This window comes from Columba livia, chromosome 1 (genome assembly GCF_036013475.1).
Source record: "Columba livia isolate bColLiv1 breed racing homer chromosome 1, bColLiv1.pat.W.v2, whole genome shotgun sequence".
Lineage (NCBI taxonomy): Eukaryota > Metazoa > Chordata > Aves > Columbiformes > Columbidae > Columba > Columba livia.
The window spans coordinates 140,712,676-140,738,157 of NC_088602.1; the positions used below are offsets into that span (position 1 = coordinate 140,712,676).

The following is a 25,482-nucleotide window of genomic DNA, read 5'->3' on the forward strand; positions in this document are numbered from 1 at the left end:
CCCATTTCAGCTTCTTACACTCTTCTCTTAGGAGGTCTTCAAAAGTTTTCATTTAAAGTCAACACACTTTTTTACAGCACTGTATACATGACTGATGGCTCACTTTTTAATGTTCAATAGTCATTGTATAGAAAACGTTAAAAGCATGTAATGTGCTGCAGATTGATGCACTGTGACTCAATGTCTAGTTATGTGCTCTTGACTGCTCTGTTCAAAATTCTTCTAAAAAGACAAAAAACTGCTCCATCTAGTCAAGTTGTGCTATCTCAACACAGCTGTTAGCTGTTATTTAACATTTACTACAGTAACTGTTAATCTCATGAAGTAAGTAAGTGTGGATTTTTTTCCTCTTTTTTAAACCCCCTTTCCTCCCCCTCGACTTTTTGGCCTAGTATTAAACTTGCTCTGAGAAAATATCTGGATTATGTTAGCTCTTGTTCCATTGTGAGACCACACGTCGCCTTGATGGCAAGAAGATTGCATAATAAATCCATTCAGTACGGTGGCACAAAGAGTCCCACGCACCAAAGTGCTTCTCCTCTTCCCCAGTTCCACCCCACCCTTGGAGACACCAGGGCGTAGGCAACAGTGGTCATAGCACCACAGAGGAGGCAACTCACCCTTCTGGGATTGCAGTTCAGAAAGACACGCAGAGGGTGAGTTTAAGGAGGACAGTGCATCAAATGGCACAGACATGGTGTAATATGTCAGAATGTGAGCATCTACCATTATTTGAAGAAGAAGAACATACAGAGTAATAGGAAAAACTTTTTAAAAGAATTATACAAATAAAAAATCAAGTTGAAATAATTCAGTGGTCTTAAGTAGAAAGGGTGAACAGAAATTCTTATTCAACAGTCAACTAGTGAATTTTTGCTCTTCTCTTACTCTTTCTCAGTACTTGCAGATTTAGCTGGGGGTGGAAGCATGTAAAAGCCCATAACAGCACCTGGTGCACTGTCACATTCTTGCTGCTCAGAAGCCACCCCCAAAACCTGAGAGACAGCGCACACAGAGCACAGAAGGACTTACCTCCGCAGGACAGCTCATCCTGCAGCAGAACAAGGTGGACGGGGCAAGAGCAGCGCGTGGTGCCATCGCCCTTCACGATGCAAATGTGCGAGCAGCCACCGTTATCTTGAGAACAAGGATGTTGTCCTGTGATTTTAAAAATAAGAAAGACAGGTTCTGAAAAGAAATCCCCACCTCTTTTCTGACCATTCAGTGATTTCTAAGGGCTCACAGGACCCTATTACTTCCTTCCCCCTGGGGAGACCACTACTAAAAACAACTCTGAAAAAGTTGTATTTTGTTGTGTGGATTTTTTTCCCTCTGCACGCATCAATAATTATCACGTACATCAATAATTGTCTGTGATCTGAACCATTGTGAGAATCATGCCATGGGGTCTACTAATACAGTAAACAGCTCTAAAAGCATTTGGCTTCTTGTGTGAGGTAAAATTAGTTCTGCAGCAAAAATAGCAGCATTAGTAACACAAAAAGATGCCTTGGATTCCACACCTCATTTTCTCTACCAAACACCATTAAAAAAAGTAAACTTTTCTAATTTATGAATTCTGAAGCTTCCACGCTGTCTCTGAAACTGAAATTAACGTGCTCTAGATAAATATGTCTCTTCATTTTAATGTTTAATAAGGACAACATACTTCTCTTGGAACTCCTGACAGATGTACTGAGATTAATAGCAAACAAAACTAGTAGTAGTCTGCACTGATGCTTTAATTAAACATCCCCAGACATTTTTCTACATGTTTCTCCAAGGCATGCACCACAGCCTATTAACTCGGCCTATTTCCTCCAGGATGATGGCAGCTCCACAGCTTTAACCATTGAACTCCCATCGTTTCAAGCAAGTGTAGGGGGGAAGGCTATATCCTTGTAAACAGAAAACCACAAAACCAGAAAGCCATGTTCAACATAGATTTTTATTTAATACACAACTCCTTTGTGCAATGCATCGTTGCTATTCTGTCGTTTACTTTCAATACAAATTACCACCAACAAAAATTGTTCACTTTGCCTTCAAGGCAGGCAGTCTATTGAAACACTGTCAGGAACAGCCCCTGAGAACTGTGTGTGTCTAAATGGAGTAAACACCTAATAATAATTATTCACTAGCGTGCCACAGCTGTAATCCAGAAAATTCTCTACTAGGGATAAGAGGGCATTTCCACTCTGCCTACAAACACTCAAATGCCAGGTGCCTATATGGGACTACCACTAAAGTTGTCATCGGCAACATGACGCTGGGTTTGTGATAGATTTCCAGCCCATTGCCAACTGCCTGAAGAAAACAAACTTAAACACCCCCTGGTGATGTACAGACACAAAATGATACCAACTTCTGACCCCTTGGATCTGCACTGATGGTGATCAGTGACAACAAGGCAAAACAGGCTCATGTCTCCATGGCCACTCCTTGCCTCCAGCCCCACAGGCACTGTTTGCACTTGCAAGCAGGGACTGCACTTACTGTATTCCTGAATGTTGAGCTGTTTCACAGCATGGATGTCACTGAGCTGTGCAATGCGAGCTTGGACCTTCGTACGTCCTTCTCGACCAGTCATATCAATCTTTTCAATCATCTGTTGTTGCCTGTCAATCCAATACAGCCAGTTTTCAAATACAGTTAGTCCCACAGGCTGCAAGATGTTAGAGTCTTCCAAAACAATCCGGTTAGCACCTGCAGAAGCGAAAGAGTGGTTCAGTATCTCAGTTGATTTTACTTGAGCTACCATGAACATCATCTACACTACTCACATCATTATTTTCCATTACTTTTAGGTTACCAGGTAAAAACACAAGCAATCCTGGATCATCTGATACAAGACTGCATTTTATGGACACACAACAACAATTTTTTCTACTTTCATCAATACAGGTTTTGTGTTTCCAATAAATTTCCTGCATTGAAGAAGCATCTGGAGTTGGGGGCTCAGCTGTCATGAGCCTATCTAGTATTTTATTGAGAACTGGTAATTCTTTTCATTATTCTACCCTTTTTTGGAGAGATTGCCTGCTTTGTCTTGGCATACAACAGGCAATAAGAATATGGATTAGTAGCTTGAGTTAACTAATACAAGATAAAATCCAAGTCAAAACAAGTTAGTTAGTACTTTTCACATGAATTATGAGATTAAGGTAAACACTTGACTTCTGACTTCCTCACGCTCTTTTGTTTCAACTACATTATCTTCACTTAGGTTTTCACGCTAAATTGGGAACGCACCTTTCTTCCTAGCGAACACTTACTTTCCTCAGTTCCTTTAGCAATCACAGCTAAAAGCCAAGAGGCTTTTAGCCTGACACCTCTCAAGAGCATTTGTTGGCTTCTATGTTAGATTACCTGGCATCAAATACAGTCAAGAGAAACCACCATGCTTCATGGTTAACACACCACATAAAAAGAAGACAGTCCACAGCTGTTTAAAGACTGTCCAAAGACAGTGTAGACTTTGTAACTCATACACAGAAGGAAAATAAAGGGTGCTTCAGAAGACAGGCCCAATTTGAAATTATTTTGCTTTGAAATCGGGTCCATCTTTTTGAAACACCGTGTATGTTATTCAAAAACCTGAGAGCTTAAAAGTGAGGTTTAATCCACACTTTGTAAATTTTACAAGACACAACATGGTCATTAACACTCAAATACTGAGTGAGGTTTATCAGCCTGAGCATAAAATTACTCACAAACATAGGGAATCTGCTTCAATTTGTAAATGCTGAAACAATATTACATAGTCTAAAATTAGGCCACAGCTTGAAAATTTGGTATTTCAGACATCTGGGCTCACCGCTATGCTTATTCTTCACTTTTGCTACAGCAGCTTTGCATATGTTCATCCACAAAACAACTTCCAATAGGTTTCTATATTTTGTCCTGTAAAAATGTACTAGCACAACTGCATACCACAGAAAAGATACATATATTTTATAATTTGAGCAGGTTCTATTCTTCTGCTTTGATTAGCAGCAAAAATAATTTTTTGGCTTGTTGAGAATATAGTCAACAGTATATCAGTGCTGACGACATATAAACAACTTCAGCTGTGAAAAACATATTTCTTTTATTTTCTTTTCTTTTCACTAAATGCATACAGAGCTCAAAAGTTAAGTAGCCTTACAAACATTTAGCAAGTGGTAATGTCTAAAGCAGAACATGGAAATTCAAATATTAATCCTCAGTTAGACCAGGCTCTCTCCCACCACTTTGGAACAACACCAGCAATGATCTGATGAAGAAAATATGCTGATGGATTCTGAAGAAAACTATACCCAGACTGATGTAGAAATTAATAGACTGAGTGATGTAAGTCAAATGAAATAACTTCAACCGTCTATTAACCCCCATGAACATGACTCACTGTATAAAGGTAAGAAACAGCAACCTGCATCTCAAGAAGAAGAAAAGCTAAGCTGGGAACAGAGGAAAATGCAAAGATAACAGTAAGGAATATAGTTAAAACTAAGACCTTGACCTACCCAGACGGAGTCCGTACATGCCCTGTTCTGCCATGCCCATGTCAATCAGCATGGCATTTTTGCAGTATGCTCCTAAAGCTCTGAGGCTTAAAATTTTCACTCCCTTAATATCTTAATCTTTCTTTTTAATATTTGTGACCGAGTGTAACTGACTATTTCTGACTAAACAGAGACACTGAAAGCCCTCCTTCCATAAACCAACAATAAAATCTGAAGGTGGCTCATCAGGGTGCTAGCCCCCTTTATTGGGAATGTCAGATGAAAGGGAAAAGTGATTAAGAGAAGCTTTGTCTCCTGGCATCACCATTCTCTTTCCAGCAATATCTTTTACAAAAAGACTTTAAACCAACCAAATAAATACAAAAATCAGGACACACCCGTAGCTTTTTCTGTTTCCAAATCAAAATTACTTAATTCCAGAATCATTAGACGTTTCCAAATCACACTAATTATTCTGGAATAGAAGAACTAATTTCCAAATAGTTTCCATGGTGGGGAGCTAATTCCAGTCATCTTTTCATAAACAACCCCTTAATCATGTGAAGAATCTGGTTGGCTTCAATAGGATCTCCCATTTGGGCAACACAACCGAGTCCCAACTGCATGCCTGAAGCACAGGGAGGAAGAAAAAGGCTGCAGCACATAAAAGGCATTCTAGCTCTCCTCCTTTTTACGGTTACTGGCACGTACAGAGTCAGAGCAAGAGACTGTGCATGTTTTTAAGAAGTTAACACGCAGAAAAATTACTCTGCTGGTCAAAAGAGCCTATTAATCAGCATTCCTAAGCACAGGAATGCATCGCAGCAGTTAGCAATTTATTGTGGTGATTATAGCAATCTATTTTGCAGTGTAAAGGCCAAAAAGCAAGAGAGGTTTTGCAATTATTTTTTTACATGTTCTTTGCAAATATGGTGAGCTTTTACTACACAACATTGGTGATCCAACAGCCACATCTTTAAAAAAAATGCAAAATTATTAAAACCAGACTAGATCAGAATTTAGATCCATCTCATCCTCTGGTGTCCTAATTTCTGGCAGTTAACAGACATATAGAGAGAAACAAAGCACATATATTCTGCTGCTGCCCATTATTTTACTCATGTAGACCTTAGATCCGGGATAACCAAGAACATACCAGGATATACCATACCACTTTCTTTTAAAAAACAATTCACTAACTCAGCTTATGTCCTACGTTTTAAAACAGTAAAGAGCTGGGATATCGCGGTTCGTTAGTGACCCTGAATCTTTCAGTGACACACTATGTTAATCACTGAAAAAAATTACTATCTTGCCGAGCCTCAATTCCAATCACGTAGTAAAACTAAAATGTTTTCCAAAACAAAAGCTTATTCTAGCAGCTTAATAAAAGTCTGAAGATCACACTGATTCAGTGGGATTACATGCTGCTGCTTTGAATGCAGATTTCATGTCATCGGTGAGAGACATTACTGCAAAATATTATACTCTCATTTTCAAACTTGCTCACAGACTGCAAAATGGGTCCTTATTTCCTTACATGTGTACTTATGCTACTGACAGAAGAGTAACACTCAGCTGAAGTACATGGACACACACTATTCAAACTGGGGATGGACTAACTGCAGAGGAAGGAGAAAATCTACCTCTGCCCTACACTAATAGCAGAGCAAGGGGGGGATGTACCACATCACCTAGCAGAGATGGGTATGTGTGTGCTCAGAACATCCTGGCACTCCCACCAGCAACATCCAGCCCAGCTCCTGTCACAACAAATTAGTGCCAAAGCCACATGGTACAGCTGAGCTGATCCAGCAGCTTGCTGGATCTGGCTGGTAAATAAGATACACCTCAGTGTCACTCAATCTCACTGTGTGATTTTGCCTCTTCTCTTGCTCCAGTTCTGGTTGCTTGCTGGACTCTTGCTGAACCAATTCAGCTTTCCAAACCAACAGAACACTGTTCTCTATTTCTGTTTTTCTGTATATTGTTGTTCAAGTTATTGTTTTGCTTATGTGGTTAAGTCAGCTGAATCAACACAAAGAGGAGGTCAGACAAGCAGCAAACCAAGCTTAGGGAGCAGGCAAAGAGAATTCCATAGCTGGAAGAGGGAGTTTTTTTCCCTTTTGAGAACAGGGAGATGTTAGATCTTCTTTGTCCTCCTCACGTCATTACACCCTAAATGACAGGTACATAAGTGACCTGCACATCGGCTGCTTTAACTCTGCAGGAAACATTTTTTTCCTGTAACAGGAAACTTTCCTCTTGATTGACAGACAACTGCACCAAACCCAATGCCTTTAAAAACAACCCTCCCACTCCCCTTTCCAAAAGTGCTGCAATTTATTTGTGAACTGACTTTGGGAAACCACACGAAGGTCTTGCAGTGAGAAACTGAAGTAAATAGCATGTGTAACAATTAATAGTGCAAATCATAGATAAAGGCATGAGACTGTAAAGGCATGCAGCATGAATCATGCACATTCCCTGGCTGGGAATTTAGGGAGCGATTAGAATCACAGTACAGACTGTTTATAGTAGGAAGGAAAAGAAGATACCTTTCTCTGCATTCCCCCACACCCACACCACACAAATGAATCACTGAATTAAAGTGCTACTCTACCTGAAAGGTCACTGCTTTCAATTCTTCGCAGGTCTGAATCAGCCCAGAACAACTTGCCTAGCTGGCTGTCAATAGCTAAGGCTATGGGCTTGCTCAAACCACTGAAAAAAAGGACCTCTCGTTCAGTTCCATCCAATGCCGCTCTCTCAATTTTAGGAGACCTTTCCTGTAGGTTGGTGAAATACATGTATCTGGAATAGGAATGATCAAACAAAAAAAAATATTTGATTTTTCCACATTTTTGCTATATGACCAAGACTTCTTAACAAATGTCAAAGATTGTTTTTATTCTGACAAACAGAAACCAACCAGCAGCAAGAAAACCATTTGATTCTCAAGACCTTCAGCCTGAATTTCCATATATTGCTCTTTCAGCTACATACCCTTTCTCTGGATTCACCACAATGGCCCTGGGCCTATCTTGATCTCCTTTGAGCACCACTCCCATGGGTCTCCCATCCAGGCGGGTCACATTGATCACATTAGTAGCTTCGCAGGTCCAGTAGATATAGCGGCTGTAGATGTCAATGCTCAGGTCATAAGGCTGCATATCTAGGTTCTGATTGGGAACTGGACTTGTCACAACAGTGAGGCTCTACAAAGGAAAGAAAAACAACCCACAGAGGAGCATTTAATCTGATCCAACATGAGCAGTTTTATTTGTTATGGATGCACCACATCAAACTACTGCTCAGCTAAAGGAGACAGCCAAAATATTATCATAAAGTAAAGAGACACCCAGGTTCAGTTGCCCCACCAAACCCTTTAATCTGATATAGACACTTAGTCCCGATGGTTTGTTGTAATGGCAATCATGTAAGTTAGCTGTAACTTGTATGACTTCATAAGTTTGACCAATAAATCCAAATTGTCCCTATGTTGAAGATTCAGGGTCAGCTTCCACATTTCCTCTGCTTTCTTGACAACTCTAAGTTCAGTTTGGATAGACCCAAACCCAGCACATTTAGCAGCTCACAACAGAAACACATCACCACTGACTTCCAAAGCTGCAGCTGAACAGATAAAAACACAGGCAAAGTGAGGCCAGACAGCACTTGAAATTCTTGCCTCATTCTCATTCACCAGTGCTTCCATCACATTTGGCGGACATAAGGATGAATAATAAAAGGGAAGGCAACTATGCCAACAGACAGAAAGGATATCAGCTAGTGTAATACAGTGAATTTAGAGCATTTCCAGTTAACACACTTCTGCTTCAAATTTCTTGCCTTCTACTGATCCAGACCACTGGAGTTCACATGCTTTTCTTTTTTTTTTATTTTTTTTTTTTTTTTTTATCTTTTTTTTATTTATGAATTTTTTTAGAAAGAAACTGTATAGTCTTCCTATAGCGAAAGTTGAACCTAACTGACATATTTCATGAACTTAAAAAAAAAAAACCTAAAGAAGATAAATCACAAAACATGGCCTTACATAATCTTTTCAGAAAACTCCATGCTTGTGAGGTAAGCAGCCTCCACCCTTTCACCCCCAAATTAAACTTCACCAGAAAATTTGCCTAAACTTTCTTGTCACCTCTATGAAAGGGTGTGCCTACAAGTCTTGCACTTGTTTATTCTGCTGAAGCTGGCAAGAACCTGGTACCTTTTGACTAGTTTTGGGTGTTAAACTATTTAGATAGATATTCCAAAATTAAAACCAGTGCTAAATTAAGAGTTAGGACTGAAGGGCATTTCAGCAGGATCCAGCTACCACCACACCCACTACCAGAAACCACACTCTCTTACAAATTAAACTCAATATAGCACCTCTGTGTTGTTCATCTTAGTCTCTCGTTGTTCCCTCATTCAAAAATCAGGAAGATAATAAAAATCTATTTTAAAATGTGAAAATAAAAAAATCAGTCATTACTCACAATTAACCTTACCTGTATCACCTTTTGCCTTCTACCCTACTGTACTTTTTCTATATTGCCCAGTTAAATACATTTTCCCAAACCTGCTATATCTCTTACAGGTCACTAGCTTCAACCTTCTCACTCAGTGCCTCTGTAGTTGACAACAGCTCTTTGATTCCTACCCAACATCAGAACCTGGGAGGCTTCATAAACGGCCATGTGCTCACAAAACCCCACTCTCTTCGTTTCAAGAGTCAGTGCTCCTGCACCATGCTCATCTGCAGCTCTTCCTTCTTTCTCACACACTCTGTTTCTCTCAAGAACCTTCCCTTCCATGTTTTACTTCTCTCACACTGGGTTTCCAACAGCCCCCAGCTGAAAGTCAGCGTTGAGCAAACAATGCACTGCAAATATCAGTATCGTTGGCCTAAGTCTTTCATGTTTTATTTCTTGCTGTGTGTCCCAGATTACCAGCTGAGGACTCCAGAAAATCGAGATGCCACTCAATTTGCCAAGTGATCTACAGGGAGACCATATATCTAAGTAATTCACACAATCATTCATTGCTGGGTGCAGGGCATTCCTCCCTCATCTTTCAGTAATTCCGTCACCCACAGGATACCTGGCTGCCGTCTTCCTGTGCCTTGCGGATGATGTTCTGACGAGAATCAATCCAGTAGAGCTGCTTATCCAGGGGGTCGTAATCGATGGCTCGAACATTCCTCAGACTATGGATAGGGAGTATGATATCTGGACTCTGCTGCTCATCTATCACCATGCGATTAATTGCATTCTTCTGACTGAACAACAGAAAGGTTGTAGGAGCTTGATGGGTTAAAAAAAAAAAAGAGGGTGAAAGAGTGACACATAGTAATAATGTCGGGTATTTTTCTGTTCAATAACAAGTACTACATAAAATTAGAGAGTATCTATTATTTGACTCCCTTCTCCCTCTTCCTTTGTTAAAATAAAATAATAAAAAAAAAAAAGGCAAAACATAAAACCCCCAATCTCTTATCAGTTCTGAAAGCCTTTCAAATGAGCTCTTTTTACTATAAATGTCTGAACGTGGATGTGACAGGCAAAGATAATTTTCTAAGTCACAGAGTCACAGGACTAATGAATGTGAAGACTTCTGTCAAATAGCAAGTCAAAGAAGAACGGTCAGCCATGCCTCTCAAGGAACTGTCCATTTTCTTTCTACAGGGTTCCCAGGGAAATGCAGCTCCATTATTCTGAAGTTGAACATTTTGCTAAGTACCCCTCTATTTGCAGAGGAAGCTGAGTAAAAGTCAGCACTGGTTCCTTATTTAGAGGTCCCAGGGAAGAGAAACTGCCATTAGAGTGTCTCAGTCCTGTTCCCACAAATGCTGTTCCTGCCTTAACTGGAATGGAACAACTAATTCAAAGGAAAATCTCTGAGGTGTATGGAAGGCTGCATTTCAGGAGAAAAATCTGCTCACTCTTTGCAAATTTATGTATCTTTATTATTTCTAGGTGTACATCTGGGAACGCTAAACTGCAATTAGAAAAAAAGAAAAACCTGATGCTCTGCTCCAGCTTTCCAGATGCCCAGCAAAAGTTTCCTGGACAAATTATTTTTTTTCTTATAAATACCATCAAATGTCAGAAAATAAGACTTCCCCACCCTGTTTAGCTGTAGTTTACTGGCTGTACCTTACAGGAAGTGCACAAGGCATTTAGTACGTCGTTAAAAAGAAATCATCTCTATTACATAACTGGGTCAGAAATCAGATGAGGTAGTTAAAGCATTTTCCCTTTTCACAGTGTTCTTTTCAATAATGGTCTACCTGGGGCCACTATTGTGCAAGACGGCACAAGAACCAGCAGCCAGGAATGCAGATTGTAGCCTCCCTGAAGTTTGTACTATCAATTCTCTACAGCACAAGTCTGGAGGGATTAGCAGTGGGACACTGCACTCGTTCAATCCAGCCTGTAAAACTGGTAAAGCAGCACCCTGGAAAGGGGAGGCAGCAAAAGTCTTCCAGAGCACGTCATCACCTTCCTTTCTTATTTTAGGCATATGCTTTGAACATTTACTCTGGCTGCTGGAAAAAAAAAAAAAGGTGGGGGGAGTTTCCTTGGTAACTAACACTCAATCCTAACATCCTATAATAATCACGCCTAATTGCAAGGTATGTTTGCTTTCTGGAAAACCTGTATCTCCCCTACAAGCATTTCTCCAATAATTTCAGCTGCTTTCTACTTAGCTCTAAACCGTAAAAGAAAGCACACAAAAAAAAAGTTCATATGAATGTGTACAACAAAATAATAGATTCAGAAAACATCAGAATCCTTACCAAGCAGTTAAGAGAGTAATGGAAAGGGGAAAAAAGCTTAAGATAAAACAGCACAGGAAAACATACCATAAGCACCTAAAATTCTTTCCACTTTTCCCCAAAGACACCCTCTTAGTGTCTAAGAGTGCCTGGCTTCCAACTTTGAATTGATAGCTCATTATAAAAAGCAACAGCAGAATTTCCCCTCTTGAGTCTCCACATTTCTGAAACAATATCAATTTCAGAAAGCTCTTCTCAGTTTTCATCGTTCTCCTACCCAAGAGTCACATATTTTAACTATATTTTTGGCAGGCAAATGGAGTTCCCTGTCTAACACTGCCTTCAAACTTCATGACACATGGTAGGTCTGATGAGATACCAGATCTCAGAGCAGTGTGTCCTTCCTGTAATTATCTAGGCACATCTGGGCAGGGTGATCCAGAAGGGAGGAACTGGCCTCTAGACAGGGCTTGAACTAATAATAATGCTCAGGAGTACATAAGCAAGCAAAACAGGCAAGAGAAAGTTAAAACAGTTCATGCTCCAATTACAGTGGCCAAGAGAAAAATATCAAATTATACACAGAGAAGCCTAAGTCTCCAATTACCTACAAATGAGAAGTTGGAAAGTTTCCAGGTTTGAACATGGCAGAAGGGAAACTCCTAATACCCTATGAACAGCCCTGAACTGTACTGTGGGTAAATGGTTCTATTTGCTCACAACATGTGTCCTGTATTTTTCTCCTTCCGTTGTTACCAAGAGCACTTCGACAAGAAAACATGACTTATTCTCTGCTGGAAGTCAAATTCCTCCACCTACAAAATCACAGTCATCACCAGAGAGGTGCCAGCCATGCTTCTAACTCACAGGAAGGTGTGAGAGTGTTAAGAGTACAAAAAAACTAGTTGCCATGCAAGCACCTCTTGTAATAAAAAAAAAATGAAAGGAGAAGTACAGGACACATGGGAGCCAGAAAAAGCAGTTTTCTGAACAGCATGATTTTCAAAAAATGCCATGAGGTGGCATTCGTGGAACAAGCTGCCCTGCTTTTGGCTTTAAAACAAAAGTTGGATGTTTCTACTCATGCATAATGCAGACAAGATACAATCTGTCTCTCTGTACCATGAATCTCTTCACCCACTGACTAATCTGAATGACAGCAGTGGAAATCAGCCATCCAGTGTGGTTGCCAAAGTTATGAGAGCTTCACTGGCAGCCAGTTATTGAGAGATGGATAAATTATTTGGTTAAAAACTAATTACACACAGCTCAAGGAGCCTTGCGGTTTGTATTCTGCACAACAATAAAGAAAAATGGGGCTTGGCTGCCCTGAGATCAGAAATGTGAAGTGCTGGGCTGAGCATGGAGCCAAGGCTCTCCTCACCAAGGAAGAAACGCTTTTGGGGGTATGAGAGTGGCCCATCTCATCATCTCATCAGTCAGCAAACAGAACTACTACAGAATTAAAGCCCGACTCACCTACAGGCTACGCAAAGTCCAGAACATAGACCAAACTATGCCATATCCTTTACGTCAGGCAAATTTAGAAATAAATACGCAAGCAAGCACCTGAGGAGTGCTTGACAGACAGATACTAAAACAAAAGCATTTTGAGCCTTTCTGCTCACACAGATTTAGTTGAGTCGCTAAAAATATTCACTAGAGCTGCTCTTCTTATTTTACCATGATATCAGTCTGTTGCAAGATTTTTTTTGCTTTCGGTATCCTGTCTTCTCTGAAAAAGTCAGTAGGATTTTAGTAATAGAAAATTATATTTCAATATACCATTCTTCCTACGAAGGGAGACTAAGGAATCACAAGTTTTTCAAATACACATTTGGTATTAAAAGTAGAAACTAGTTTCATGTGGCATATCGGCAAACAAGCTTCACCATCTTATGTAAAAATGAAACTCTTCTTTCCTCCAAGTACAATGCTTGCAACTGTTCCTAAACACACCTCATTCTCTGTTTTATTTTCACTCATTAGGGCTTACCGCTACAAGTCCTGTTGTCAGAGTTCAAGGAATAGTGAGCTGGGCAGCCACAGACAAAGCCACCAACAGGGACAGCTAAGCACAGGTGGGAGCAGTGACCATTGCTGGAGGCGCACTCGTTCCAGCCGGCCTGCCTGGAGGAATGGAAGACCAAGATGTCCATCACATAGTCCAAATGCCCTTGGATGATGGTTCGGTTCTGGCCGCTGGTCTTGTTGGCTCGTTCAATGCTACGCCGGCTCCAATCAGTCCAGTAAATGTAATCCTGATACTGAGTCAAGCCAAATGGGTGAGGCAAGTCATCAGCTATAATCTCACGGTCAAGGCCTGTTTCACAAAAAAGAAGGGAGAGAAAAAACCACAATTACACAGGGACAAACGATATACTGTTTAAAGCTGCTGGACATGCCCCCTGCACAGAAAAGTTAACAAGTAATTACTTCAAAGCTACTAGTTCACTATTACAAAAGTAAATTATCAAGTAATGTACAATATTTAAAAGACCATCCCGAAGCCTGAGAACCTGTCACAGAAACCTGCTAATCCTGCTTGCGATTCACAGAATATGGATTTTACTAAAGAAGAAAGTCTCAGTTTTGAAAATGAACAGGGTCCTCAGAAAGACTCGGTCCTTTCCCTCCTCTCTGAAACAAACAAGTTCCCTTGGAAGGACATGCAGGATCCTGACACTATTCCCAGTTCAGCATCTCCCACAAGACATTTGGGTCTCTGCCTGCTGCTTAGAGAGAGAACTGTTATGAGCTTCATAAAATTCTACATTGTATTATGAGAAAAATCAAATGCACAACGTTAAATTAACCTGACTCTGCAACACCACAACAGGAGGGAGCAGTCAGAAACTCAAGACAGGAAACAGCTAAATGTCTACATTGTGGAAACGTTAATAGACCTCGAGGAGCAGGGCACGGAAGGGGAAGTAACTTCAACCACTTCTTTACCATGGGACATCCTGCTGTCTAGTCACAGAAAATGAATGGGAGATAATGAAACGAGAATTCACTCCTTTGTACAGAGAAAACCAGGATGCACAGAGAAGACAAGGATGCTCAGCCCTGCACTCTGCTGTCAACAGCCACAGGGAAGATGAAATTCTAATGCTGTGTCCAGTTCCATGGTACACAAGGGAACACTGAGCCAGCCTCAACAGCACACCAAAACACATGAAAAGCTGAATGAAAGCTTTTATATTACATATAATTTCTATAATGCATTTTTCTGTTTTGATCTTTTTCTAGCTTTGTTCCACTATTGCAAATGAACTGCTTAAAGCAGAAAAAGTCCTTTAGCCTTAAATACTGGCTAGTGATAACACTAATCTGAATAATTTGACACATAACAAAGCAGTTCACTCCTGTGGGTGCCAAGAAGTTAAAAAAAGATACTGTGCAAGTCTGAGAGGACTCAGGTCCTCAGTACACTACCCTGGGACAGTGAAAGAATAAGATATTCCACCTCTATTTAGTAGTAACGACCAGTTTATAGAACAACCTCCATGTGAGAGAGAGTTCCCCTGGTGACTAGTACTAGCCAAGAAAAGCTCCTTAGTGTGCAGGATACTGGAAAAAAAAATGCCTGAACCCTGAGGATATCAACAAAGATTAAAAAACAAATTCTACTAAATTACATTGAGAAAAATGTCCAATAAGCTGTTGTTATCTTGGCTTTCTCTCTACCCTTCTACAGATGATGAAGTGTTTGTTATGTATTTGCCAGTGCTCTTCAGAACAGCAAAACAAGACTCTCTGGAACACTGAGAGTTGACAGCTTTGTCCTACATATAACTGAAAACACGTTCAGCTTGTATAATTTTAACTTCGTGAGCAACTATATCACCTACAAGAAAATCAAGGCCTTGCTAAATGCTGCGCTGCATAAACATCAATTATAGAAGGAAATATTAAAGGCATGTGAGTTTGGAAAAATCTATTTTTGTATTAAGACGTGAATCTTTGCACTATTTAAGCAATATTTTGCCACAGGCAACTGTGAAAAAGCAGCAGCACTCCCACATCACTGCCCAGGGCTCTGGAGCTCACCTAGCATGTTGGAGGATTCTATCAGGTTGGTATCAAGGTCGGTCCAGTACAGTCGTCTTTTAGCGTAATCAATAGTTAGGCCATTAGCACGTCCCACATTCGGTACCAGAGTTGTCCTCTCAGTGCCATCCATAGCAGCTCTATCAATCTTTGGCTTACCACCCCATTCAGTCCAGTACATAAACCTGATTAAAAGGACAAAAGAAAAAAATAATCACACTTATCCAAAAAAGAACTGAAGGGGAGAAACAAAACTCCTTAAAGAGAACAAGAGAAAAACAAGAGCTGTACATTTGAGCATTTATTTAGCCCCTTACGTTTTTTTTTTTTTTTCAAAATACAAGCAAGGAAGTGAGTCAGGTTTCCCCAAAATGCTTCCAACACTATCTTTTCCACTTGGAGCTGGATTTTCACCAGCAAGTTCCATAAGAAAGAACTTCAATTTTAACTAATCCATGCACGTCAGTTAAGAGGCAAGAAGTTGGCAGTTGGGCAGCTTCATTTATACCTGGTTATTTAGCAAGATATTTTCCATGGTGTTTAGCTTCTGTTGCTATTCAACTGTCCATCAAACGAAGGCATACAAAAAGGCAGATGTACAGGGCGCTGTTGTTAGTAGGTGCCACTGCACATCTCCACACAAATAAGTCAGTCAGCCATGTAACAGTGTGTTACATTTCAGCTGAGGGTAGAATAACACAAAACTGTATGGCATTTCCACTGGAGCAAAAGTATAAACTATTACATACTCTCATGCCAGTTTATGCCTCATTTGGCAGTAGCACAGGCTTGTATGTGTTTATGTTTTCTTTAGGTACTGTACATAACACTTGAAAATGAAGTTCCCTCATGTGCAAAGTAAGAAAAAGACCATGCTAGTATAACCTCAAAAATGTTTTGCATTTATTAGTTAATGCCAAATGAGCATTTAACAGTAGAAGAACTATTAGTTTTGCTTTATCTTGCCCCATTCCTTCCTCCCTCCCTGTACTTTTGCTTTTACTTTTGAATCCAACTGAGAAGTTTCTTCTTAGGACATCTTTCATTTTGGACAGAGGTGGGTATAACTGTTTCCAGTCTTTCCCTGTCCTTGCTTCCCTTGTCCATACTAACTAAAAAACCTCCCTCATCTGAAGAAACAAGCACCTTCCTTAATCTCAAGAAAATAAGCTTCACTCCCCCACTCTCAAGTGAAATAATTTAATACCTTTATTGGGCCCTAACTTGTGATAAAAAAGATCCTCATTTTTGAAAGGACAAATATTTTCTTTTCAATGCTATAGTCCTTTTCTAATTAATGAATTCCATAAACCTAAAACTTCTTTGATTCTGTGGTTAATTAAAAAACTAAATATAAATCCCTTTTTAATGAGCTGCTCTCATTTTTTTTTCTGTAGTACTCTTAATGATTATTCAGGACATTAAGAGCGTATTCCTCCAGCCCTCATACTCTAAATTACCAGGTTTTATTCCCCAGCTCAGTTCTCTCAGGATTTACAGGCAGTGCCTAACCAACATGCCCTAGAGGAAATATTACAATGTTGTTTTTCACCGTTCATAAACATAAAATTAAATCAGCAAGTTACCCCTCGGCAGGGTCCAAGGCCAGTGCCCGGGGACTGTCGAGATCTTTCCACACCAGCACTTGGCGATGCTGCCCATCCAGCTTTGCCACTTCTATGCGATTTGTTCCAGTGTCAGCCCAATACAAGTTCTTGCCCAGCCAATCCACGGCCATGCCTTCTGGGTAATCCAAGCCAAACTCCACAACGTGTTCCAGTGCGCTGCCATTCATAAACGCTCTGCTGATGGTCTGCAGGGATACCAAGATACACAGGCAAATTGAAATTTTACCAGTCTGTCATTGGGCTGGTTGTTTTCTTTGTTGCATTTTAAACACTTTCAGATTTTAGGCATCTCATAGGGAAAGAGGATCTTACAATATGCTACTTATTTGCAAGGCGAACAATGCTGCTATTCAGAAGTAATGATTTACTGTACTCTGTGAATGTATTCTGTGTCAATTACAATAGCGTTTCACTGGGGAAATAAATGGGATAACTAGTCTGGTTCAATTAAGCAGTCTACATGCCAAAGTGACCTTAATAACTCAGTGCCAGCTTCGAGGGGGAAATATTTTGGCTCTCCCAGGATTATACAAAAGCATCGATGTTATAGAACAGAACAATATTTAAAGCAGCCTAATGAAAAAGTTCAGGACAGAATAGCAAATAGAATAAAACAATCTAATGACCGATTAGCTCAATAGAGCAAGTGCTTCAATACTGATGGTTTAATTTAATTTTACAAAACATAATTTCTCCTTGGTCTTTTATTCAAAAGATTTGTTTTAAACTCTTGCCATCATGGATCAGCCTGTGATAGCAGACTGAGCCAGAATTATATTTTAATGACACGTCAGAGTTTAGGCATTCCCTGATTTACTATGTCCACTTACTTATAAGCCTGAAAGCAAAGGAAAAACATTTAGGATAGTAGAAAATTCTTTTTGACAAAAATGGGCTTCCTGTGTCCTTAATATTCCTCTCTGCACACACTCCTCATACTTGTAACCCATCAGAAGTTAACACCAAGAATGATTTTTTTGTTTACTTCCCAGTTTGGATGCTACCTGCCAATTATGTCAGTTTGTGACAGAACACAGCAGGGAGGCTTGTATCTCAGTGTTCATCTGTATCACTCTTAAAAATTGATCAGATCATTGCTTTATTTTATTTAAAACACAGATCAAATTAATACCATACCTAAAGAGTTCAGCCAAGTCACCTCTCTCAAACTCAAAGTCTGTGTTTTTAATTTTTATGATTCTTCAGTTGCAAAGCCCCATGAGTTATTGTTGGCACAAAATTGCACAAAACTTCATTTTATTAAAAAACTAATTTTTGGTGCTCATGAATTTGGCTATGTCTACAACCTATTAAAAACAAAGATAATAACTAGACTCACTGATAACAGAGATAACAGGCAGACAATACACAGATTTCTGTCACTCCATTAACCAACATATTTAAACATCTACCTTCGGCCTTTTCCGATTTGTCAGTCTAGACCTTAGACCTGTTTTACAAAGACTGTGATTCATAATATGTCTCACATGCGGTAAGTATATGAGTTAATAAATAGGTAAGACCCACTTCAACTTCCTGACCCAAGAAAAAACTTCCCGTCATTAAACAGATCTGGCAAAATATCTGTGATCCCCAAAACCTCCTGCCATATGCCATTCTTCTCAGCTTTCTCCCAAAAAACTTTACTTTTGCAAGCTTAGACATTTCCACAGAAAGGATACATGAGATTTAATGGATTTATAAGAGACAATGCTGCCAGTATAACAAAAATGTATGCCATTCATAGTTAGAACAAACTCTTTTTTTTACCTGTCCTTTGAATATTGCAAATCACATTTGTCAATCCATTCTTAAGTATCTAAAAAACCTCACAACAACTTAATAGCGAATATAGAATAAATCTCTACCTTCAATGAAATGTCAGTCCAGTAAATTCGATTGTCTGTCACATCAAAATCCAGAGCAGAAGCTTCCTTGACCCCCGTGAGTGGAATAGCAACGTTGTTGTTGTTTGTTTCCAAAGAGATTCGCCTGATATCTGCTCTCCGAGAAAACAGCAGGAAAGCTTCTGGGACGATGCAGGTCTTCATGTCATTGATAAGCTCTAAGCCTATGGGGCAAGCGCAGCGAAGGCCTTGGGGTCTGTACAGACAAAGGTGGCTGCAGCCACCGTTATCCTCTGCGCAAGGGTTTGTACCTAAGCATGCAACGAAAGCAAAAGTAATCACTGTAAACTGACTTTAGTTGGAAGATTAAGCCAGTCCTCACATCCATCAGCAGCACTAGGAGTCTTTAAGAAATATGTATAGTTTCCTACCTTTTGTTCTATGAATGAATTCATTTTTGTTCATTTCCTGTAATCATTTAGAAAGCTGTTTCTCTACGCAGCTTGAAAGCCAGCGCTTGTTTTCCTGGCCCCATGAAACAAATGCAGCACTAGGGAAAAGAACCTGGACTCCAACAGCTGCTGATGTTCCCAATTCACAACAGCAGCACTAAATGGACATGGGTAGGACAGTAAGCAAGTCTATGTTCTGCTGCCTTCTGCAATATACTGGCTCAGTTACATAACCCAATTGCGTTCCTAGAGATGGAAAATTTGCAGATCCATTTTCAGATCCATTCAACAGCCTCTTCTCTCCAGGATGCTAGTAAAGCAGCTCTTTGCAATACTAACTTGTATACCTGCCCGTGCTAGAAATCCACCTACTGTGAGAGGCCAGCGTCCCAAGTTCAATTAGCCAAACAGTTGGAAAGAGAGCTGCATTTAAAACACACGTACCTTTTGGCGTCTTGTTAACGTGGTAGCAGCAATGCAAAGACATACTTCGATTACATTCAATTAATTCCCTGGGGTACAATCCAGACATGGCAGAAAGAAGCTGCAAGCCCTATCCACATAGCAGGATATTCAGGGAATGTGACGAGTTCTGTGGTGCCACAGCTGCACTGCTAACAGTGTTTGGATGGCCAACAACAGCAAATTTAAAGCTAGATCCCACATTTTTACACCCCAGATACTACAGGACAGAAAGTACTTTTAATTGTTTTCAAAGATGATTTTGCATTATTTATGTGAAAACCACTGAACAGAATAAAACAGGCTCATTCTTAGCTTCCGCATACCAGGAGCACATGTTCAGATTGCAAGATGAAAAGCTGCTACAGCTGCAGTTTCATAAACAGCTGGGCTAATCTAATAGCTGGCTGTTACAAAGAGAAGCTCTAATTTTTCAGGATCCTTCTTCTCCCCTTACTGGATCCAGGGTTGTTCAGAACTAGAAGCTGCTCCAATTCCCTAAGAAGCTGAAAATTACCCATTTGGGGGCTGCCTAGTGTTTTCCAGTTGATATTCTTCCAAGTTAGAGAACTGAAGTACCTCACAAAAGACCTGCCCCATTCCATCAAGCTTCAGTCTACAGTTACCATGCAATAAAACTGGATTCTGCCTATTTCTAAAAACCTGACCTGTTATAAAGTGATACCTGCGAAGATCACTGGTGAAATTTTCTATTTAATTTTACTTGCCTGATTAGTAGTCTCACTCACCAATTATCTGGTGGACATTTGTAGCTTTCAGGCCCATTAGATCAGGCAGCTGATCTATGATGATCTCTCTTTCTGCTGTTCGCTTATGCACACGTTCAATGCTACGTCTTTGCCAGTCTGTCCAATAAACATAGTCTCCCAGCAATGTGAATCCAAAGATATGAGGCAGCTTGTCCTCCACCAGAACTCTTCTCCCAGTTCCATCAGCATTCATGACCTATGGATACACACAAACTTATTATGTATACAGAATAATTCTGTCACTCTATCAGAGATTAATTAACTAGCTGCTCCACACTTAAGACTTTAAATTAAAAATAATCTCCTAGCCATTAAAATGCTATCAATGTCACACAGCAGCCTAATAAAGAAAGACTGTATTTCAACAGGTACTTATTCTAAAAGCCATGGAGGATCCCTTATGTATAAGGCTAGTCTCATAAACAGCTAGTAACGTGAAATTATGACCCAACAATCCTTATACTTGCTTTAGGAAGTAATATTATGCATGTCTGTTGGAAGTTGCCTTTCTCTCTCATTTCCAACTTATGGCTTTAAGTGGGAGACACTGTGTTTTACACGGATGACAACAAGCTTACGATGTCAAGGAGTCCTGGCTCAGTATCTTGAAGTCCACAGTCTGTCTCAAGTGAGCTTTACCCAGGTTACAGATAGCAGTAAGAGGAGGCCCTACATAAATTATGGGAGGTAAACATTCAAGAAGATATACAGAATGTTTGTTTTCCCTAGTCTGAATACAAACAGTTTTACACTCTTCAAAATTAAGTTCGGTATTTTTTGTACTAGAAAGAACACTAATAGTCTGTAAATAACTGCATGCCTTTGATCAAGATACTTGAATTTACTGTGTCATTTTTCTCTACCACTAAAAAGACGTAATACCTAACTTCCTCAAAGAGGTACTGAAAGAATTAGATATATGTACGCATGTTCAAGTGATCAAACACCTTATGAATGCCAAGTATTATTATAAAAAGTACCACAGTGACAGGAGTGAAGAGAGTCCTGTTTTAAGAGACGCTTAAAAATTATTCAGTACTGCAATTGTATAGAAAAGTTCCTTCTGAAATATTTCTTCTTGCTTCAAGTTTACAGTTTAAGTTTACAGCACATATACTACGCCTCCCACCCTCCTCCCCACCAAAGAAAAAAGAAAAAAAAAAGAAAAAAATAAAAAATGCCCTCATGTAAAAATTTCCCCAAAACATGTGATTCACAAAACTCCAGACTGTATACTATAGTGCCTGAAACATTCTTCCCACTACTCAAGGGTTAAGGACTGGAAAAAGGTTGACTTACTAAATCATGTTTTCAAATCTCTCTCATTTGCCTTGGTGGAATTAAGACAGCCATAGACAATTCAATTTATCCTTAAAACTATTCCCTGTCAGAAACCTGACATTACTGCACTTACTCTCAGCATGTTAGAATGGGAATCAAATCTTTATGTGCACATTTCCCACAGAAAAATGAAAGGGGCTCTGCATACTTGCTGGTTTATAGGAATAAGCTTCACATTCTTTAGAAAAAGCTCATAATTAGTCTGTGGCATTGGCTTACTAAAAAATCTTCAGTCCAATAGCATATACGGCACGCTTCTACAAATGTACTAATGCCCACGTCACAAAAACAAGATGAGCACTACTTGAAGTTTTTTTTTCCTCCTCTTACTAAAAATCCTTTAGAAAGACAAGCACAATACTTGCAGCTTCACTTTGCATTATGGTGCATTTACCATCCTAAAGCTGTAACTTATGTCCTTTACACTGGTAACCAAATCCAAACACAGCTTTTCCTATCACAGATTGTTTAGCTGGGCTCAGAGCCCAGTATAATTGCCTAATTTCTGGACTTCCTTTTGAAAACAAGCCCTGCTATTCCATTTATTCTACTTCAGAAAATTTCAGCATCTGCTGGCTCTCTCAATTCCTAGCAGCATGCCTCCTACACTCTCTTTTGATAAATGAGGTTGCAAACAACAGACTAATGGTTAACTTTAGAACCAGGGAAACAGATTTAGCATCTGCAAGACAAACTGTGAGTTACGGTCCTTAACCTTACCATCCCTTCAAGAAACCATCACCACCATGAAGCAAAACTGGTCATTCCCTTTTGCCTACCACCCCTTTTCTAACCACGACACAACCATCTTGAATATCTGTGATGACTTGTTTCCCCCTTCCCCTTAAACTACAGAGATGAGCCATTTCTTGCAACTAATTAATATACAGCAATTAGCACTTGCTAAGCAGACCAAAGAGATTATACAGAATGCATGTATGTTGCGAAGTGAATTGACTATAACCACAGAGTAATAACCACTAAGACACCCCTATCACAAGGCAGTATCTTTAGATACTACACTTTTTGGCACGTACTTATAAAAGGAAGAAAACTTTTATATTTATGGGGGTGCTTAACTACTGGCAAAGAGAATTAGTTGGAAGGTCTATGGTGTGAGATGAACTTTCTCTGGCAGACTTTAAAAGGGGAGCTGTTCAAGTAAGCTTCCCCATACTGAAAGAAAGTCAGGAAAAGAGAAAGGAGACCTTAATCCTTACGTATCTGGTTTTAATTAATTTTTGTATTGCTACATAGAGGTTATGTTGAAAGAAAGCTTTATGACACCTAGACAAAACAGGTGCCTATCTGAAAGCATTTATATGTACTTGCCACCCTACCCCCGTGCAATCTTACCTGAGCCTATCTGTGCTATATTACTTAATATAAACACCTGTCCATTAGCAGCTGGTTACCACCATAGGAATAGTTCCATGGCACCATGTGGTCTGCAGTCACTTTGGCTGCATTTTAGGAGATCTGAATAGAATTTCATCAATAGGCTACAGAATCAAACAGTCTGGTGTAAGGCAGAAGGAAGGTGGCAAGGGATATAGGGATGATATGTATAATAAACAGAAGGAAAAAGAAACAATCACTGATCAACCAGTTTCAAAGGATTTCAGCATCATCTTTTCACATGTTGAAATTCATGTGACAACCGAGTCCCAGGTGAGACTGCTTTACGTGTTCATTCCTCTTCTCCAGCCCCAGATGGATCAGCTAATCACAGTGAAGCCTGTCCCCACAGAATCCCCCATCTGAGAAACCCACCTTCTGCCGCTCTGAGGCAGCTTCTCCGGCACTTCATGCTGCTTTAACCACAGTGCGGTGTGGGTTTCACATTCTGAGGCCGTTTGGAATACTACAAACCACAATGAGAATATAGAAACTACAACAGGAAACAGATGTGGTGCAACCACAAACACTACCTTTACTGAAAGAGCAAGCAGTTCCATGAAAAAAAAAATTGAACGAAGTACAAAAACTAAATAGCCTCAGAAAAAATACCAGATATCCTGCCTGTAGGATAAGGGCTTTGTGTATCCTAGAACAATAATGAATGCAAACCTCATGAAAATACAGCTTATTCAAAATAAATTAATTAAAGCTGAAAATGTGTTCATATTTTAAGATGCTGTACTTAACGGTCAGCAGGAACAATAAAATAATTTTGAAGCATTATTTCTATTTTAAAGTTACAGACTGGACTGCACAGTGAGGCATCCTAAGAGTCTTTGTTGCTGTCAGATACCCTCAATTTAATTCCCTCTTGAATACCAGTAATAACTGTAATAAACAAGCTAATGAATGCAGTGAGCTTACCTTTTTGATAATCTGAGATTTAAATGTACAGTAGTTTACACTTGTAATTTGATTGGTTTCAGTCTAGAGCTCAATTATTATGCCTATCCCATTTGTGAAAATAAAATTCAGCTGCAGCTAGAGCTCGTGCTGGAACCCTGGCAATGCTACACAGACGAGCAGCCCACTCAGGTCTAGTGGACCAAGGCCAGTGGCAGTCGAGAGGAGGCTGAGGTGCACTGGCTTATATCCACAGCACTGAAGAGATGCAAATAATAGAAACTGCCTGTCCCTACCAGGCCTTCCTTAGACCATTAACAAATGTAAGAGCCCAGCTCTACAAGGTGCCTGACAGTCTCAGTACTGACAACTCCCAGAGAAGATGACAGCACACAGGCTCAGGAAAAATAACACTTTCCAATGTAAATCTGGGATACTGTCAGACAAACCCGATATGATCTACCTGTAATTAACCATAAGCAGGGTGACAGTGTGCAAAGCATCACCTTTCATCTTAACTCATGAGCAAAGTTTAATTTTCAATGTAGAACCACAGGATCTTAGACCAGCCCAGGCTGGAAGGGACATCAAAGATCATCTAGTCCAACCTTTTGTGGGGAAGGGGTCTAGATTAGATTAACCAGCATCCTGTCCAGTCACATCTTGAAAACTTCCAGCTATGGGGACTCTACCACATCCCTTGGCAGGTTATTCCAGTGAGTGATTGCTCTTGCTGTAAAATATTCCTTTCTTATATTGAGATTAAACCTCTCCCAGCACAACCTGTGCCAGCTACCCCCATCTTCTCCATGTGGCTCCTTGTGAAACAAGGGCCTCCATCCTCCTTGTAGCTGCCCTTTAAATACTGGAAAACTGTGAGAAGGTCCCCCCCAAGCCTTCTCTTCTCCAGGCAGAAAAAACCTAAATCCTTCAGTCATTTCTTAAAGGGCAGGTTTTCCATCCTTTTTATCATCTTCATGGCTCTCCTTTAGGCCCTCTACAGTCTGTCTGCATCTTTTTTGAATTGTGGGGACGTCACAGTTTAACCACAGCTAGCAATCAAAACCACAATATCCGCTCGCTCACTTCTCGACACCCCACCCCCAAATAGAGCATAGAATCAAAGGGAAGGAAAAAACTCGAGGACTGAGATAAAAACAGTTTAATAAAACAACTAATACTAACATACTAGTACATATAAAATGGAAAACAAAATACAAAATAAGTGCTTCTCAATGCAATTTCTCATGAACTCCATCCACGCCAAGCAGCCAGTCCCAGGAAGAGAGCACCCTAGTCCTGAACAGCTGATCCCAGGAGAAGAGGGGAAGAAGGCAGAAAGGCCCAAAGGCCACTGCAA

The 25,482-nt window shown here is 39.9% G+C and overlaps 1 protein-coding gene across 2 annotated transcripts in view; it reads right to left on the reverse strand.

The window, feature by feature from the left end:
• Positions 1-25,482, reverse strand: part of LRP6 (LDL receptor related protein 6) — a 134,226-nt gene that overhangs the window by 22,348 nt on the left and 86,396 nt on the right. For both annotated transcript variants that reach the window (XM_065033718.1, XM_065033724.1), the window contains 10 exons: positions 20,457-20,673; positions 18,815-19,104; positions 16,905-17,131; positions 15,319-15,503; positions 13,262-13,588; positions 9,588-9,790; positions 7,491-7,702; positions 7,108-7,298; positions 2,497-2,706; positions 1,033-1,158 (listed from right to left, as the gene is read on the reverse strand). In XM_065033718.1, the coding sequence (XP_064889790.1) occupies positions 1,033-1,158; positions 2,497-2,706; positions 7,108-7,298; positions 7,491-7,702; positions 9,588-9,790; positions 13,262-13,588; positions 15,319-15,503; positions 16,905-17,131; positions 18,815-19,104; positions 20,457-20,673 (2,188 nt within the window). The remainder of the gene's footprint in view (positions 1-1,032; positions 1,159-2,496; positions 2,707-7,107; positions 7,299-7,490; positions 7,703-9,587; positions 9,791-13,261; positions 13,589-15,318; positions 15,504-16,904; positions 17,132-18,814; positions 19,105-20,456; positions 20,674-25,482) is intronic.